A 14,431-nucleotide genomic window follows, 5' to 3' on the forward strand; every position below is an offset into this window, starting at 1 on the left:
TGTGTAGAGCAATTAAATTAATAAATTTCTAATAAACTTTTAAAAGTCTAACGCTGCCCCAAACCAGGTGACCCCAAGCTTTGATTTGTCAGGCGCCTGCTCCCATAGTCACAGCCAGGTGATTTCCTGTTCTTGGACCTGGTGTGTGTGTATGCTTGTGATGGGAGCCAGTTGGCAAGGAGACACAGAGACAGCTAAATGGGAACTTAGCAGACTGGGATCTTGAGCACATTCATGAATAAGAGCCCTCCACTGGGGCTGAGGAAGCTGCTGCTGCAGTGTTGTTTGCATTCATGAATAAACCTGCATGCTGCCATTCATACAAACACAATTAGCTCCATGCTTCTCCTGTGGAAGACAGGAATAGATGAACACAGAAACCAGCTCCCGTGCATAAATGTTGATATTTATACAACAGCCAAAACCCCTCATGAGCTGTATTGTCCGCATAATCTCTCTGCACCACTAAATGGATTTTTTCTTACAACTTTATATGACGAGGTTAAAAGAACAGGAAAACAGATTAGTTAAACCTTTAAATCTATCTTTGACACCTCTATACTGTTGCTTTAATGTCTTTTTAAAGCACTCAACAGCCAGCGGATTGTACATATGCATCCATATGCACAAGAGGGGGAAATGAAAAAGATGAGAGAGACACAAAAAGAGAGTGTTGAGCAGTAGGCTGTGTGCTGAAGTGTGTTACAGTGTGTAAATGTGTGTGTGGCCTCTTGGGTTGCAGTGTGTGTGTGTGTGTGTGTGTGTGTGTGTGTGTGTGTGTGTGTGTGGGAGTGCTATTGAGAGATATTTTTAATTCTGTGTGTCAGCTCCTCTCATCTCCCACAGCAAGAGATGTTGGAGGAAAGCTGAAAAACATTTCCAATGCAACTATCACTTAAATACACACAGACACACACACGTCTGACTACATGCACATGCACACGCTCACACACACTTGTACAAACGCATACAGTTTCAGAACTCTTCATACGGTACCAGTTGCGTCTTTGAAAGTTAAAAAAAGCCTGCCAGATTGTCTGTGTTTTTTATGAATTTGCTTGTGAGGGAATTTTACATGAACACGATTCAAATATGAATGCGATCCTGAATGGATACAATTCCAGGTGGATCCAAATGAATGATAAAATCTGCCTCTCAAGCCACAAAAAAACACTTCAATCAGATACTTACGGTGATAAAAGATTAGACAGACTAACTGTTCCTCACAGCTTATTAGATGAAATCAACAACTTCTGGTGTTAAGTTTGAAAGAAAAAGGAGGCATTTGACTCTCCCGACACCTCCGAGCCGAAGTGACTAAATAAGACTTGACCATATGGAAGATAATGACAATTATAATTCCCTGTGGAGCAGCAGTCGTCGACCTAATGATTTTCTTCCATGCCACTGCTTTTAGGAGTGTATAAAGTCACTGTGGACTGCAAAATAGGATTAAGTTCGTCCTGGTGGAATACAGCGCAGGATTGCTCAAAGTAAAAGGTAAATGGATTTTGCTCACACTCCTATATTCTCAGTGAAACGTGAAAAAACACAAAACTGTCTCAATCACACGTCGCACAGCAGTGTATATACTGAGTTTATGTGGCCACCCCTAGCATGAAAGATACTATCCAGACATGACAGATCGGCAGTCTACAGACATCTAAATTCCAGACGTATGATTATACATAAAAATTATGCTTTCAAGCCTCTCTTGATGCACCTGCAAAAGCACCATGACTGTTGAACACTTAGAAAGGATCCCAAAGGTGAGTCACAGGAAGATTAAATTGTTCCTTAAATGATTCTGTAGAAATGCAGAATACTGAATGTATCGACTGTTGACTGAAAAGCTAAATAAGTACTTGAGGCTGCTGTATTGAAGATTACACAATAAACTAAACTGCAGTCCACAAGTATGAACAATGACTTTGAGGTTAAACTATCAGCTTTATCAAGAGTGTTTAATTCACCTTCATTTCAAGAACAACAATATTTGCCGCTTGGTCAAACACTTTAACACTAATTTATGTTTTCATGACAAGTGACCTCAGGTGAAGCAAAGGTGGAAGAAGTATGTCATTGCACTTAAGGTGCTTTCAGACAGAAAGCGGTTACTGCTGCGTCTGCTATTTAATGACTTGAATGATCTGTATTTTCAGTAGGTGACCATGTATTATATTTTAAATCTAGAAACCTAATCTAATCCCCTCCCTCAGCCAAAATGAGTGAGGTCTAAATAAGGAAATGATAAGCAATATGCTGTCTCTAACTCATATGTTGATCACAGAGCGCATAATCAGACTTTGAAGTTCTTGTTGCTCCAAAACTATTTTCATGGATTGATATGTTTGTTTACTGCTGGCGAAGAAGTGTATAGTTCAGAGAACTTAGGGGCTTTCTGGCACAGTACTAAACTGGTTTGAATCCTACTTAAAGGACAGGGACTACTTTGTGTCTATAGGTACTTACGGAGCTGATAAAAATGGCCTGTGGAGTTCCCCAGGGCTCCATTTTGGGCCTTCTTCTGTTAAACATCCACATGCTGCCACTAGTTCAGATTATGGAAAACAATAAAATATGTTAAAATAATTATACAGACAACCCACACATTTATAAAACCATGTCACCAGGGGATAATAATAATAATCCCTTTAAAAAAGTGTTGAGTAAGTACATTGAACAAATCATATGCCAGAATTTTCTTCAATTAAACAAAGTGAAAACTAAAGTAATTGTTTTTGGAGCCACGGAAGAACGATTAAAATTCAGCGCTCAGCTACCATCTGCAATGTTAAAAACCCCAAACCAAGCGAGAAATCTTGGCGGTATCTATTTCAGCTGGCACATTAAGGCAAGTTGAAAGTCAGCCTACTATCACCTGAAGAAGATATCAAGGATTAAAGGACTTATGTCACACAGGACCTGGAAAAAGTTCCATGCATTTCTCATCAGTTGACTTGACTACTGCAACGGTGTCTTTACAGGTCTCTCTTTCAAACAGGCGGCTAATTCAGAACACTGCTGCTCGAGTCACTCACTAAGACCAAAAGAAAAATAGATTTAATTTTAGTTACACATCTACAGTATCTATTATGGGGGAAAGCAACTCAAAGAAAACTTAATTGTATGTGTTCATCCCAAGTGTGCACGTACGTCCCACATTTGACACCTTCTACTGAATAATCAATGGGGATGAAGCCACAGACTGCTGGCAAGAAAGGCCTGCCCCCCTGGATCCGTGACTGGATGGTGAACTAAAGCTATTTGTACAGATATTTTTTACACATTCATTTGAATGTAGCAGTACAAAACTTTTTCACACAGCTTCAATACATTCGGGACAATTCCTTACAAAGCCCCCTGCCCTGCCTTGCCTGGGATGGTTGCCATGATAACACACTGAGTTGCAGCAGCAACACAAAAAAGTTTAACAATCATCATCTCAGTTGGCAGAAGATCAGAAAGCAGTCATATGTGTTTTGGGAAGGACTGACAAACCAAATCGACAGACGCTCACATGGGTCCTTTTGGAGAATGTTTACACATTTATTTATTTTGTTCTTTCAGTTAGAAGACTAGTTGTCCATTTTAGGTGGAAAGTGTCAGGTATTCAGTCTGTAAGCTTTAGAACAGTACAGCTGAACAAGTCCAGCTGATCATGTGTCTGAACACACGGCTGAAGGCAAAGAGACTTAAAAACAAGAAAGAAAGTGTAGCAGGCTTGCAGTACGAACCTGGTGGATACCAGATGTCTTCTGTCTGCATGTCGAACACTTCAGACAGTCAAACTGTAAAGGATCAAAAAGCAAATAATGAATACATATGATGATTTATGTCAATGTGAATTTGTCTCATTATTTTTAAACTGTGTATAAAAGGGAAATAATTTCAACACTGTTATATGATGTAGGCACCCTTAAATAAAGCTGAAACCTTTGAACTACAATTCCAATAGTTTGGGGCATCCTTTCTATTAGTTATAATAGATAATAACACTGTATACTTACCAGAGTACTGTAATGGCTGACATCTGGGAACATGGCGACATCGCTAAAACAAAATTCAGAAGATGAGACGACCAAATGAGTTCAGTTGTGTCTTAACCACTTTATGTGGAGGAAAAAGTGAAAACAAGTGCACTTGAAATGATGGTAATACTTAACAACCCACAAAAGCAACAGCCAGTGACACTGTCAGAATGTTTTTCTCAATCTTTGCCAAATATGTTCAGAACTGGAAATAGAAGTAAGAAACAAGATGTCACAACTTAGTTAGTTTCAGAAAACTTCATAAAATCATAACCAGTCTTCCCCATATTATTTTGTCTACACAAAATGCTGAGAGAATATCTAGAATAGAAAAGAAACTTGTCCAGTCCAGTTGCCTATAATGACAACTTCAAGATATCCTCTGACCTGGATTAGAGTCTTCATAGATACGTTGAAAGAAAGCAATTGTCAGTTTGATTTTAACTTTAAAATACCTCCTGCATGTAGGCAATGCTCTTCTTGACTCAATAACCAAGAGCTGTGTGTGTGTGTGTGTGTGTGTGTGTGTGTGTGTGTGTGTGTGTGTGTGTGTGTTTCACACTTCACAGTGGCACTTATCCCTGACAGATTATGGCTCCACACACATCAAATGTTAAAGCGGCGGTGTAAATTATTGATCCCCATCAATGTTCACAGATCAGAGCTTTCAGCTGGCAGAGGAGTTGGGACTAAATGGACAGCTGAGCTGCACGTTAGAGCCCAAGCGACGCTCCTCCTGTACAGAGGAGCTCAAATATCCAACCCTGATAATTAACACTGTGATGATCATAATGACCGATCACTTTACCAGCCGATGGATATCAGATTTATTTTATGTGTATCAGTCCCTTCAGGAATTTGTGTTCTTCCAAAAGCAAGAATTAATCCAAGTTTATCACTATAATATCTGTGAGAGGTTGCATTTTTTATTGTCAAAGCTTTTGCACAAAAAAAATTAAATGGAAAGATTGCTTGCCAATTTTACCAATGTCCACATTAAATAATCCAGTTCAGAACCACTTTAACCTGCCAAAGCAAACAAAAATCTGGCCTCAATCTCAACTAAAAAAATTTCTTTTAACTTCACTGCAGAGGCCTGTTTTTCCCAAGATCTTGTCTTTTCATGGCATGGTTATGTTTACGGAAAGATTGTGGTTATGGAAAATAAACTGCAGTTACAAGGTAATTTTAAGATTAATTCATTGGTCTCCACGAATGACCTCCACACACTTTCTATCTCACTACATAAACTGCACACTATTTCTTAAATTGGCACTGGATGTGCAATATGAACACAATACCAAGGGGTACTGGGCTGGGCAATGGTGTTTCAGGGTGTACACCTCTGTATTGGAACAACAGCAGTCCCACCATTTTTTGGACAATACACCGAGACAAAGTCAAGTCTACAGTCCCCTACACTGTGTACACATCTAAGCAATGCACCTTCAAAAAACAAACACTGAAAGTCAGGAGCTTCACCTCTTACACTGTTTCATTTCAAATCCAATGTGCTGGAAGACAGAGCCAACAGAATGAAAAAATCAGTCACTGTCCAAATATGGCACTGTATTCCTCTGTCTGAACACACACACAGACAACGACACACTCACAGGTAGAGCAGCTGTGAGCCCCACATCTGATTATGTTATTGACACTGGGCAGGAAACACAAGTGGAAGCATGCCTCATCTGAGTGTAAAATACACAGAGGACGAGGCTGCTCCATCACATTAAATGACATAACTAGTTTACATCACTGCTGCTTTACTGCGTGCAGAGAACAAAACTGACAGATTAGAACAGTGGAGCCTCGCAATCCATAAATCAGTTTGTTTATGTGCTAGAATTGTTAATGCAGTTTGCTGGTTTGCCAGCCTTAGTTGTGTCTGAGCATCTCTGAACCCCCAGGGTCTGTGTTACAACTGATGATTAGCATTTACATAATGAGCTAAATGTTAGCTGCTGCCTTAAACTGCTGCTTCTCAGCTGTAGGGAGCAAGTTGACCTCCACAGAAACAAACAGGAAGGCTTGAGGAAGGGGACGGGACAATGATGACAACATGTAATGTTCAAAATGGTGGAAAATCTATAAAAGAAAGTCTGGTGATATTCTGTATTTTTTTATTGTCACCACATCCCACGAAGAGACCCAAAGTAACAAGAGCCCGTTTTCTACTGCATGGTACCAACTGGACTTACCTCGACTCACTCAACTCTACTCACCTTTTTTTAGGTTTTCCATTGTAGAAAAGTTGTGCCTGTACCTGCTACCAGGTCCTTTTTTTCGTATCACATCCGTCAAAGGTTCCAAGCGAGCAGAGGCGATACTAAAATGTGAGGCCGGCCAGCCGCTCGCTCACAAAGCCCTTTGGTTCCACAGTCACACAGACCGCTGCAGCAACAACAGCAGAGGAAAACACAGCTGTAAGGTTTTCATACCGCTTATCTGTCTTTACATTCTGAGTAATGTTGAAACGTTTTAACTTAAGTCAAGAGACTGCAATGGAAAATGGAGGACGGCGGGCCACAACCAAGTTGAGTAGAGTCGAGTCGAGGCGAGTTGAGCTGGTACTGGGAATGGTAAAACGGCAAATGTGTCAAGTATTGTGTGTATGTTCAGAACCTGATATTTCTTCTTCCTCTGCACCAAAGAGCTCCATTGCTGTCCAGAAACTATTAAAAACACATAAATGAGCCAAACTGTTGCACTGGGTGACATGCTCCTACATTACCATGAACACACACACTGTAGTTCATTTGGACTTAATTCTACATACACCGTCCTGCTGCCCTAAATACTAACTAGAACACCAAAAGTGGATTCATCCGCCACTGAAAATACTCCAGAACAAATGTACCATTTCCTCCTGTATGAGTAACATTTGCTAACAACTACAGTGACCAGCTGTTTGTTGTTTTTTTTAAGTCAAATTATAAACTTATCATTAGTGAGCCACTGATGTAGTAGTGGTCCTTGACTTTTGATTATTATTTTCATAATCATCCTCAGGTGGTTAAAGGAATAATTGAAACATACCCTCATTTGCTTTCTTTCTGAGAGTTAGATGAAAAGTCAGCAGTCGGTTAGCTTAGCTTAGCATGAAGCCTGGCTCTGTTTAAAGGTCACAAAATCTGCCTACCAGCACTTCTAAATCTCTCTGATAAACCATTTATATCTCCTTTCTTTAATCCGTAACAAAACCGAAGAGTAAAAACGACAATTTTGTTTGTGCCGAACTATTTCGTGGTCATGACCAGTTGCCAGGCAACAAGCAGAGACTCCAGGAAGTTAGTGGTCAAGACCAAAAAATAGTCATCAAAAGTGTCATTTTCACATTTGCTTTAGTTTACTGTGCAGATTAAACAAACAAGATATAATATTTAATTCACAGACGTGAGTGTGATTTTCAAATCTAACTCCTCGCAAGAAAGTGAATTAGTGAACTTCCCAAAATTATCAAACAATTATTTTAAAAACACCAAAATCCAAGAAATAATACACCACTCCTTAATGGTTTGTCACTTTCTTTGCTCCTCTAAACAAACCACAAATTCTCTGCCTGCCTTTCTCTTGAAAACACAGCCACTTCCCCCTCTTTCTCCTAACTATCACAATCTGTCCTCTCGAAACACAGACAGCTTGCCTGACCGCCTGGAATACACATTCGGATCTGCTTGTCACTTTACATCTCCCCTGTCTTTCTTCCTCTGCCCTCTACTTCTATGTGTCTAGCCCTTTTCCTCATAATCTCTCTATCTGTCCATCTTGTGAGCGTGCTAGTCAATAGAGATGTCCTGCTTTTAATTCTTCTGCTGGGGAAACAAGGGAGGACCAAGAGCATGAGGGGGGGGGGGGTCTAAAGAGTGGGGGCTCTAAATGTAAACAGTGGCACACAGAGCAGCTTAAGAGGGCTATAAATAGAGCGCTAGAGCAAGAGAGGGAGCAAGCAAGAGAGAGAGATTGACTGAGAAAGCTTTGCTTACGGAATAAAAATTGCTCCCGACAGTCGGGATTAGTGCTTCCCTGGAGGATTTTCACTCCAAAGCCCAATCTGGGGCAACTGGGAAGAGCACCAGCCTCAGTCATCTTAATTCAGTTAAACCCTGCCCAACATAGATAGACAACATAGATCCACGTATGTTCGCATGTAATCGTACAGAAATATAAATTTATAGACACACGTTTAGCTGGTAGCAGAAGGCTAAGCAGGTTGAGTGGGGACTGTCAGTTTGAAACAAAAAAGAGGAGTCTAAAAATAGAAATTTAAAGGAAATTGATACACACTGACTGAGCTAATACAGATGTAGAACTGTGTGTTTTGGTTGGTCATAATTGAAAGATACACACCCCAATGCTACCATGCATGTCCACACACACACACACTCTCTCTTGCTCACACACACAGACTCACACTACTGTGAGCCTCATTACCAGCAGATTACTCAGTACCTGATCCTGCTAAGCTTGTTAAACAACACTGTTCTGCAGCAAACACAAACACACACACTGTGAGGTGCTAAAAATAACTAGCGTCGTACAAATCAAAACAATGGAAATATACTAAAAATGGCTTACTTTCACATATTGTAACTGTCCAATGGAAAATGGAGGTTTGGTTTGGAATTTGGTCATTTTAAAGTCGAATTTTTAGATTTCGGCCACAAGTAAGTAAAAAAACATCAAAACAAGCTTTCAGATGCAATGCCGTGACTTTGGCTTATGTTACAGTTAAGGCCATGTTTAGACTACACAATATCAGCCCGACCCCCATAGACTACTCATTTAGCCTCTACTGCAATCCCATGTAGTGTGTCATAGTGTGAGAAACTGGCACACAACACAACATCCTGATAAAGAGACTAGTATGTCAGAATCTTTTGCCTTCTCTCGCCGTAAAGTCGGGCTCTGGCACCTCCTTTAAATATATATATAAAATCATCCTAAAACAAAATAATATTGTGTAGTTTGATCACAGCATTTTGTATTACCAAACACACAACTGCCTCTTTACACATCCTGCAGAGACAAAGCTACCTTGATATAATATCACCTTAATAAGTTGTCCACCTGATGAAAGTAAATTCAATATTCACTCTCCTTTTTGCTCTGATTTGGTCTCCACCAACTCCCGAGAAAAATATCTGGCTCTGTCACTGCTAGTTGCTTAATTTTCCTGACCAGCTAGTTTGTAACTGTCTGTCAGCTGTTTTATGCTGAGCAGGTAGTGTACAGTAGTTTTTATCAGAGTTTGTCTGATGAATGATGACAGCTGCTGTTGGAAAGACTGAGACTGAACCAGAACGTAAATCCGCTGTTAAACCAAAACAATGAGCTATAAGAGGCAAAAAAGGTCTATAGGGCTGCAGTCAAGAAATTCTTCGTCCTTTGTGTTACTAACAGAAACATTTAAATCTTTTTCTTCTGGATCATCTAACAAACCTTTTTTTTCTTAGTGGATAAAAACTTGATATTTTGGAGACACAAGTGTACGTGCAAAGACCCATGTGCCCCTTTGCTGCTCAACAGTTTGTGAGAAATGATGTGGGAAGTGTGTATACAGTAGCAGTGCTGCAGGCTTCCTTCTGCTGAGGCACTACACATATCTTAGTTCCCACAGCAACACATTAGCACTCAACTCTACCATGGTGAAGCCAGTAAACACCATCTGAGAGTGTGTGTGTGTGTGTGTGTCTGTGCGCACGCTGCTGAACCTTTATCTTTATGAGGACCAATTTGGTTAGTGGATATGAGGACACCTTTGGAACATTAGGACACCTTTGGAAAGTGAAGACATATTTGCTAAATGAAAACATTTTACAGATAGAGGAGGTTTTTCTTTTTCTTTTCATTTTTTGGAACATAATGACGTTTTTGGAAGGTAAGGACATTTTTCAAAGATTAAGACATTTTGTCCAGTCCTGACCTCTTCAAAGTGCTATTTAGGGGTTAATGATTGTTCAGGTTAGGGTTAGGAGTGCAGTAAATCAGTGAAGGTCCTCACAAATATGCTATAGTTAGATATTGTATATATCTATATATAGTTAAAACATGTGAGCATATGAATACTTGCAATGCTGCTACACTAACCTGTAACTTTAAACTCCCTATCTGTACAGACACAAAGTCCTCACAAGAAGAGAAAACTAAGAAAATACACACACATACATGCTGTGTATATCCCACACAGTCATGCTGCAGTCTTTTGCTTTCCAGAATGAATAAAGTATACGTTTTCTGAGTGTGAATTAAAAATCGATAGCTCTGAGAGTTGCAGGTTGTACGGAGGGGTGGGTGTCTGTGGAATTGTGGCTCAAAGTTAATTCAGTCTCACAGTTTGCCAAACGAATGAATAAAATATGATGCTCCTGTTTGCAAAGAAGGTGGGAAAGACTCTCTAATTGAAATTTCTGCCGGTTAAATGAGAAGTTGTAAAAGCTCCGTATTTGTATAGTGCCTTTCTAGTCTTTTCGACCACTCAAAGCGCTTTTACACTACATCTGCATTCACCATTCACACACATTCATTCACTGAGCCTAAGTGCTCAAACAAAAACTAACATTCACACACATTCATACACTGGCGAAACAGCCGCCAGAGGCAATTCGGGGTTCAGTATCTTGCCCAAGGATACTTCGACATGCAGCCTGGAGGAGCGGGGGATTGAACCGCCGACCTTCCGATTAACGCACCAGCCACAGCCGCCCAAGTTGTGAGGAGACAAATTATTCACACACACATACATACTGTACATTTAATAAAGTCGGTCCAATAGGTAACCCAAGGTGTTGGTATAAGCTACATCCTTGGTGATGTGGGACTATGAACATCTACATTGATCAAAATAGGACAAAAATGCTCTGTGCAGTCATTTGCCTTTTAAATATTTCTCTATATATACTAATTTCCACGACTGTATTAATAATCCACTCTTGCTTTGCATCTTATTTTCTCTCCTTTTAATGACCCTAACAGCTACAGAAATAAAGAAAGTCAAACATGCGGCCAGAGCTGATAATTCTGAACAAACATTCTGGTGAAATATTTTCAAATGTTTGCACAAAATAAAGCTGACAAACTTCTGGGAAATCAGCTACCCTGCTTCCATCCTCCAAGTCACGCAGACACACAGACAAACAGACAAACACAAGCCCCTGTCCATTAGAGGTCACACGTGGGCCCACAGCTCATAAAACTGGTGGAGAGGGGCTGCAGCTGGGGGGAGGGTAAACCATACTGACGTGGTTGCTGGTGACACAGTGACATTGACGGAGACATTTTCCGTAACCTCGCGCCGGCCTTGGCTGAGGAGGAGAGGATGCTGTAATTTGTCTCTTAATTGCAACACTTCTTCTGGCCTTCTTCTAGTATTCAGATCCTTTGCTATGTGACAATTTTTTATGTAATTATTATTGTACAATCATTCCAACGATTCTGGTGTCATAAGTATGTGTTTCTTTAAAAATGAGACAATCCTGGTTAAAACAGGTCCAGGTTGTCTTTAGTTTCAGGCCTTCCATCATCGGTGTCCCCAGGGTGGCACAGTGTGCTCTCTGCCAGTGTCCTTTTTCACCCTACCAGTTCGAGTCAGCAAAGTCAGAGATTTCTAAATATTACAGATAGGAGAATCAGGATTATTTAAAAATGTCCTGCATTTACAATTTTACTTAAAAAGCGGAGACCTCATGCTGCACTGGTAGGTGTGACTAAGAAGTCCAACTAATCAGTGCTGTTGGTGGTTGGTAGTGTTGGGGATGGTGATTGATTCCTCACTGTTTCATACCCAACCACATTTTCCTTTTTCAACAGAAACTACACAAAGAGCGTAGTGATGCCAATTCTTGCGACCTTTAAGTTAAGTACAGTATAATCAGAATGACACTGACATAAAACAGGTTTTATGGAGAACAAGTGTTGTCTCCTCATCTTTCATCATCTGGATTTTGTAGTTAGAGATGTTATCAAAGTGTGGTTGGAGTATAAAGCTGGAATCTGGTTCCCTCGTTGCTTCGACAAGTTTTTGATGTGATGAAATTATATATGTTAATCTAAAGAGACCACTATGAACAGGTCCTTTTTCAATTGGGTTGTGGGTTGGGATTTATTACTATATATGTATGTTACTGATGCATTGTCTTTAATGTTGTACCTAGTTAATACATGGCATGGTACATTATCATTAACGCACACACATTTATTTAGGGTCATTCACCAAATTCACACAATATTAACTAAATTAATGAAGGAGTAAAAACTAGATCTTGCCAGAGGGTTTCTGTATGAGACAGGCTCACAAGATTAAAGGAATAGTTTGACATTTTTAGAGGGGTCACTCTGATGTTTGTACAGTAAATATGAAACGCCAGCTGTCAGTTAGCTTAGCATGGCAGGAAGACCGGAAGCTGGAGAAAACAGCTAGCCTGACGTATTACACTTCATTTGTTTAAATTCGTACAAAAACTGAAGTATAAAAACTATGCAGTTTGTAGTTTTTCAGGGGAATATGTGCAGGTCTATTCCTTTAAAATGTGATCAGTCTCCCAAAATAGCTACAGTTGCACATGAATAGATTCTCTAGAAAATGTACTTAGTTACTTTCCATCTCTGCTGACTGATAAAGGCGGGTGTTTATAGGATAAAGAACTTGTATTTTCAGACACATTACACTCTGACCTACATTTTTCCTCTCGTTGCGTCGCTTTTCTTTTCCACTTTATTTCTCTCTCTCATACCCTCTCTCTGACAGGCCTAGCTGGCAGTACAACTCAGATTGGTGTGAAATCGCCGCCTAACAGGCGGGAAATTGGCTCTGTTATTTTTGGAGCAGAGTCACGGGGGACCGTCGGACCATCATCCTCTCCCTAATGAGCAGGTGATGGAGGCGTAGCTGGGGAGGGAGGGAGGGATGCATGGCCTCTCAAACATCACACACTTGGCAGATGTACAGATTAGGGCGGAAAGGGAAAACAGCACTGCAAAAGGTATCTGAGAGAAAGCAGATGAAGGAATAGAAGGAGAAAATAAGGGATGAGATGGTGTGATGAGATTCTGTGCCAATATGAATATCACCATCAGATTAGCCAAATATTAATAACCTCAATTGACATCAGCCACTTCAACACATGAGGGTTTAGCGATATGGCCTGCACACAGTGTGTAGATATATTTATACTATATTTATGCTGAGATGATTAAAGTCTGGGGGGTGGCCATGGAGAAAAGTGTCAGGAACAATACTATCTTCAGCCAAAGCAGAACATGACAACAGAGAACATATAGATCAGTGCTATCAGATAGCTATCAAGTAACTTCATTGACACAGTCAAGTTCCAAATGTGTTTGTTTGGATTATAAATGACATTTAACACCATTATAAATTGTTCTTAAAGGTTTGCATTTTTTCCTAATCTGTATTAAAACAATACTCAGATACATTGAGAATAACAAGTCCTCCAAAAGGATGAAATACGTAGTTTGTCCATGCCCGCTGAAGTGACACATATCTAATGTGACTTCCCTATCGGCAGGAGGACACCTTTTGTCTGTTCTACAACTCCAAATCCTCTTGAAAAATCAGTGTGTTTTCTGATGTGACAACACTATGGTTAAGGTTTGGTTAGGTTTCAGGAAAGATTGTGGTTTGGGATAAAATTTCTTTAAGGTTAGAGGACCTTCGCCGTCATGGTTACGATAACAGGTGAGGGAGTGATTGTGGTCATGCTTTTAAAAAAACAACTTTGACAGTCGGTAGTAAACTGGAAATGAACAGTGGTCTCTTGTGTTTAAGTCTGATGTAGAGGGTTCTGAAATTTGCTGAAATGACTGACTCATTGAAAGAGTTAATGATCGCTGTAATCATTCACACAGGCTTTTGTCACATCAAATGGGTGTTTTCCAAAGTTACTGTATAGTCCCTTACTGTAAAATGTCCTTTTTGTTTGCACAATGTTTCCTTGCCATGCTACATGAAGGGATAATAATACAAAGAGGAAATACTGCACTAAAACACAGAAGCTTTGGAAGATCATTTGATTTCACAAACAAAGCCTTGTATTACCTTTAGCTGAACTTTGACATCTCTTCACAGCCAGTATGAATGATTACTTCAACCAATAAGTTATTCAGTGTACATACCGCCTTATGATTATTGTTACAACAATTTTTTCAGTAGGTGTGTCCAAGTTTCAAGAAGCTACTTGTAGCTCTATTTCAGCAGAATGCGGTAGTTTATCTTTATTCTCTACTCTTTCCACTTAGTCTGTGTTAACTGCAGAGGAAGGCCCCAGGAGTACAAGTACACCTGGTAGGGATTCACTCTATAAAAGACAGTACCATACTGTACATGAACATACAACTGGATTTGGCATGTGCAGCGTGTGTTTATGTTGAGACAATGGAAG

At 40.0% G+C, this 14,431-nt stretch overlaps 1 protein-coding gene across 6 annotated transcripts in view; it reads right to left on the bottom strand.

Annotated features, from left to right (window-relative positions):
* Positions 1-7,250, bottom strand: part of adcy1a (adenylate cyclase 1a) — a 59,759-nt gene extending 52,509 nt beyond the window's left edge. For 2 of the 6 annotated variants that reach the window (XM_046050456.1, XM_046050461.1), the window contains exons 1-3: positions 4,174-4,788; positions 4,011-4,053; positions 3,738-3,791 (exon numbers count right to left, since the gene is read on the bottom strand). In XM_046050456.1, coding sequence (XP_045906412.1) covers positions 3,738-3,791; positions 4,011-4,043 — 87 coding nt within the window. In that variant the 5' untranslated portion in view covers positions 4,044-4,053; positions 4,174-4,788. Of the gene's footprint in view, positions 1-2,472; positions 2,552-3,737; positions 3,792-4,010; positions 4,054-4,173; positions 4,789-6,256; positions 6,285-7,070 lie in introns of those variants that run through there. The other 4 variants (XM_046050460.1, XM_046050457.1, XM_046050459.1 and 1 more) reach the window with 4 other exon arrangements.
* Between the last annotated feature and the right edge of the window lie 7,181 nt (positions 7,251-14,431).

Source organism: Micropterus dolomieu, linkage group LG05, assembly GCF_021292245.1.
Source record: "Micropterus dolomieu isolate WLL.071019.BEF.003 ecotype Adirondacks linkage group LG05, ASM2129224v1, whole genome shotgun sequence".
Lineage (NCBI taxonomy): Eukaryota > Metazoa > Chordata > Actinopteri > Centrarchiformes > Centrarchidae > Micropterus > Micropterus dolomieu.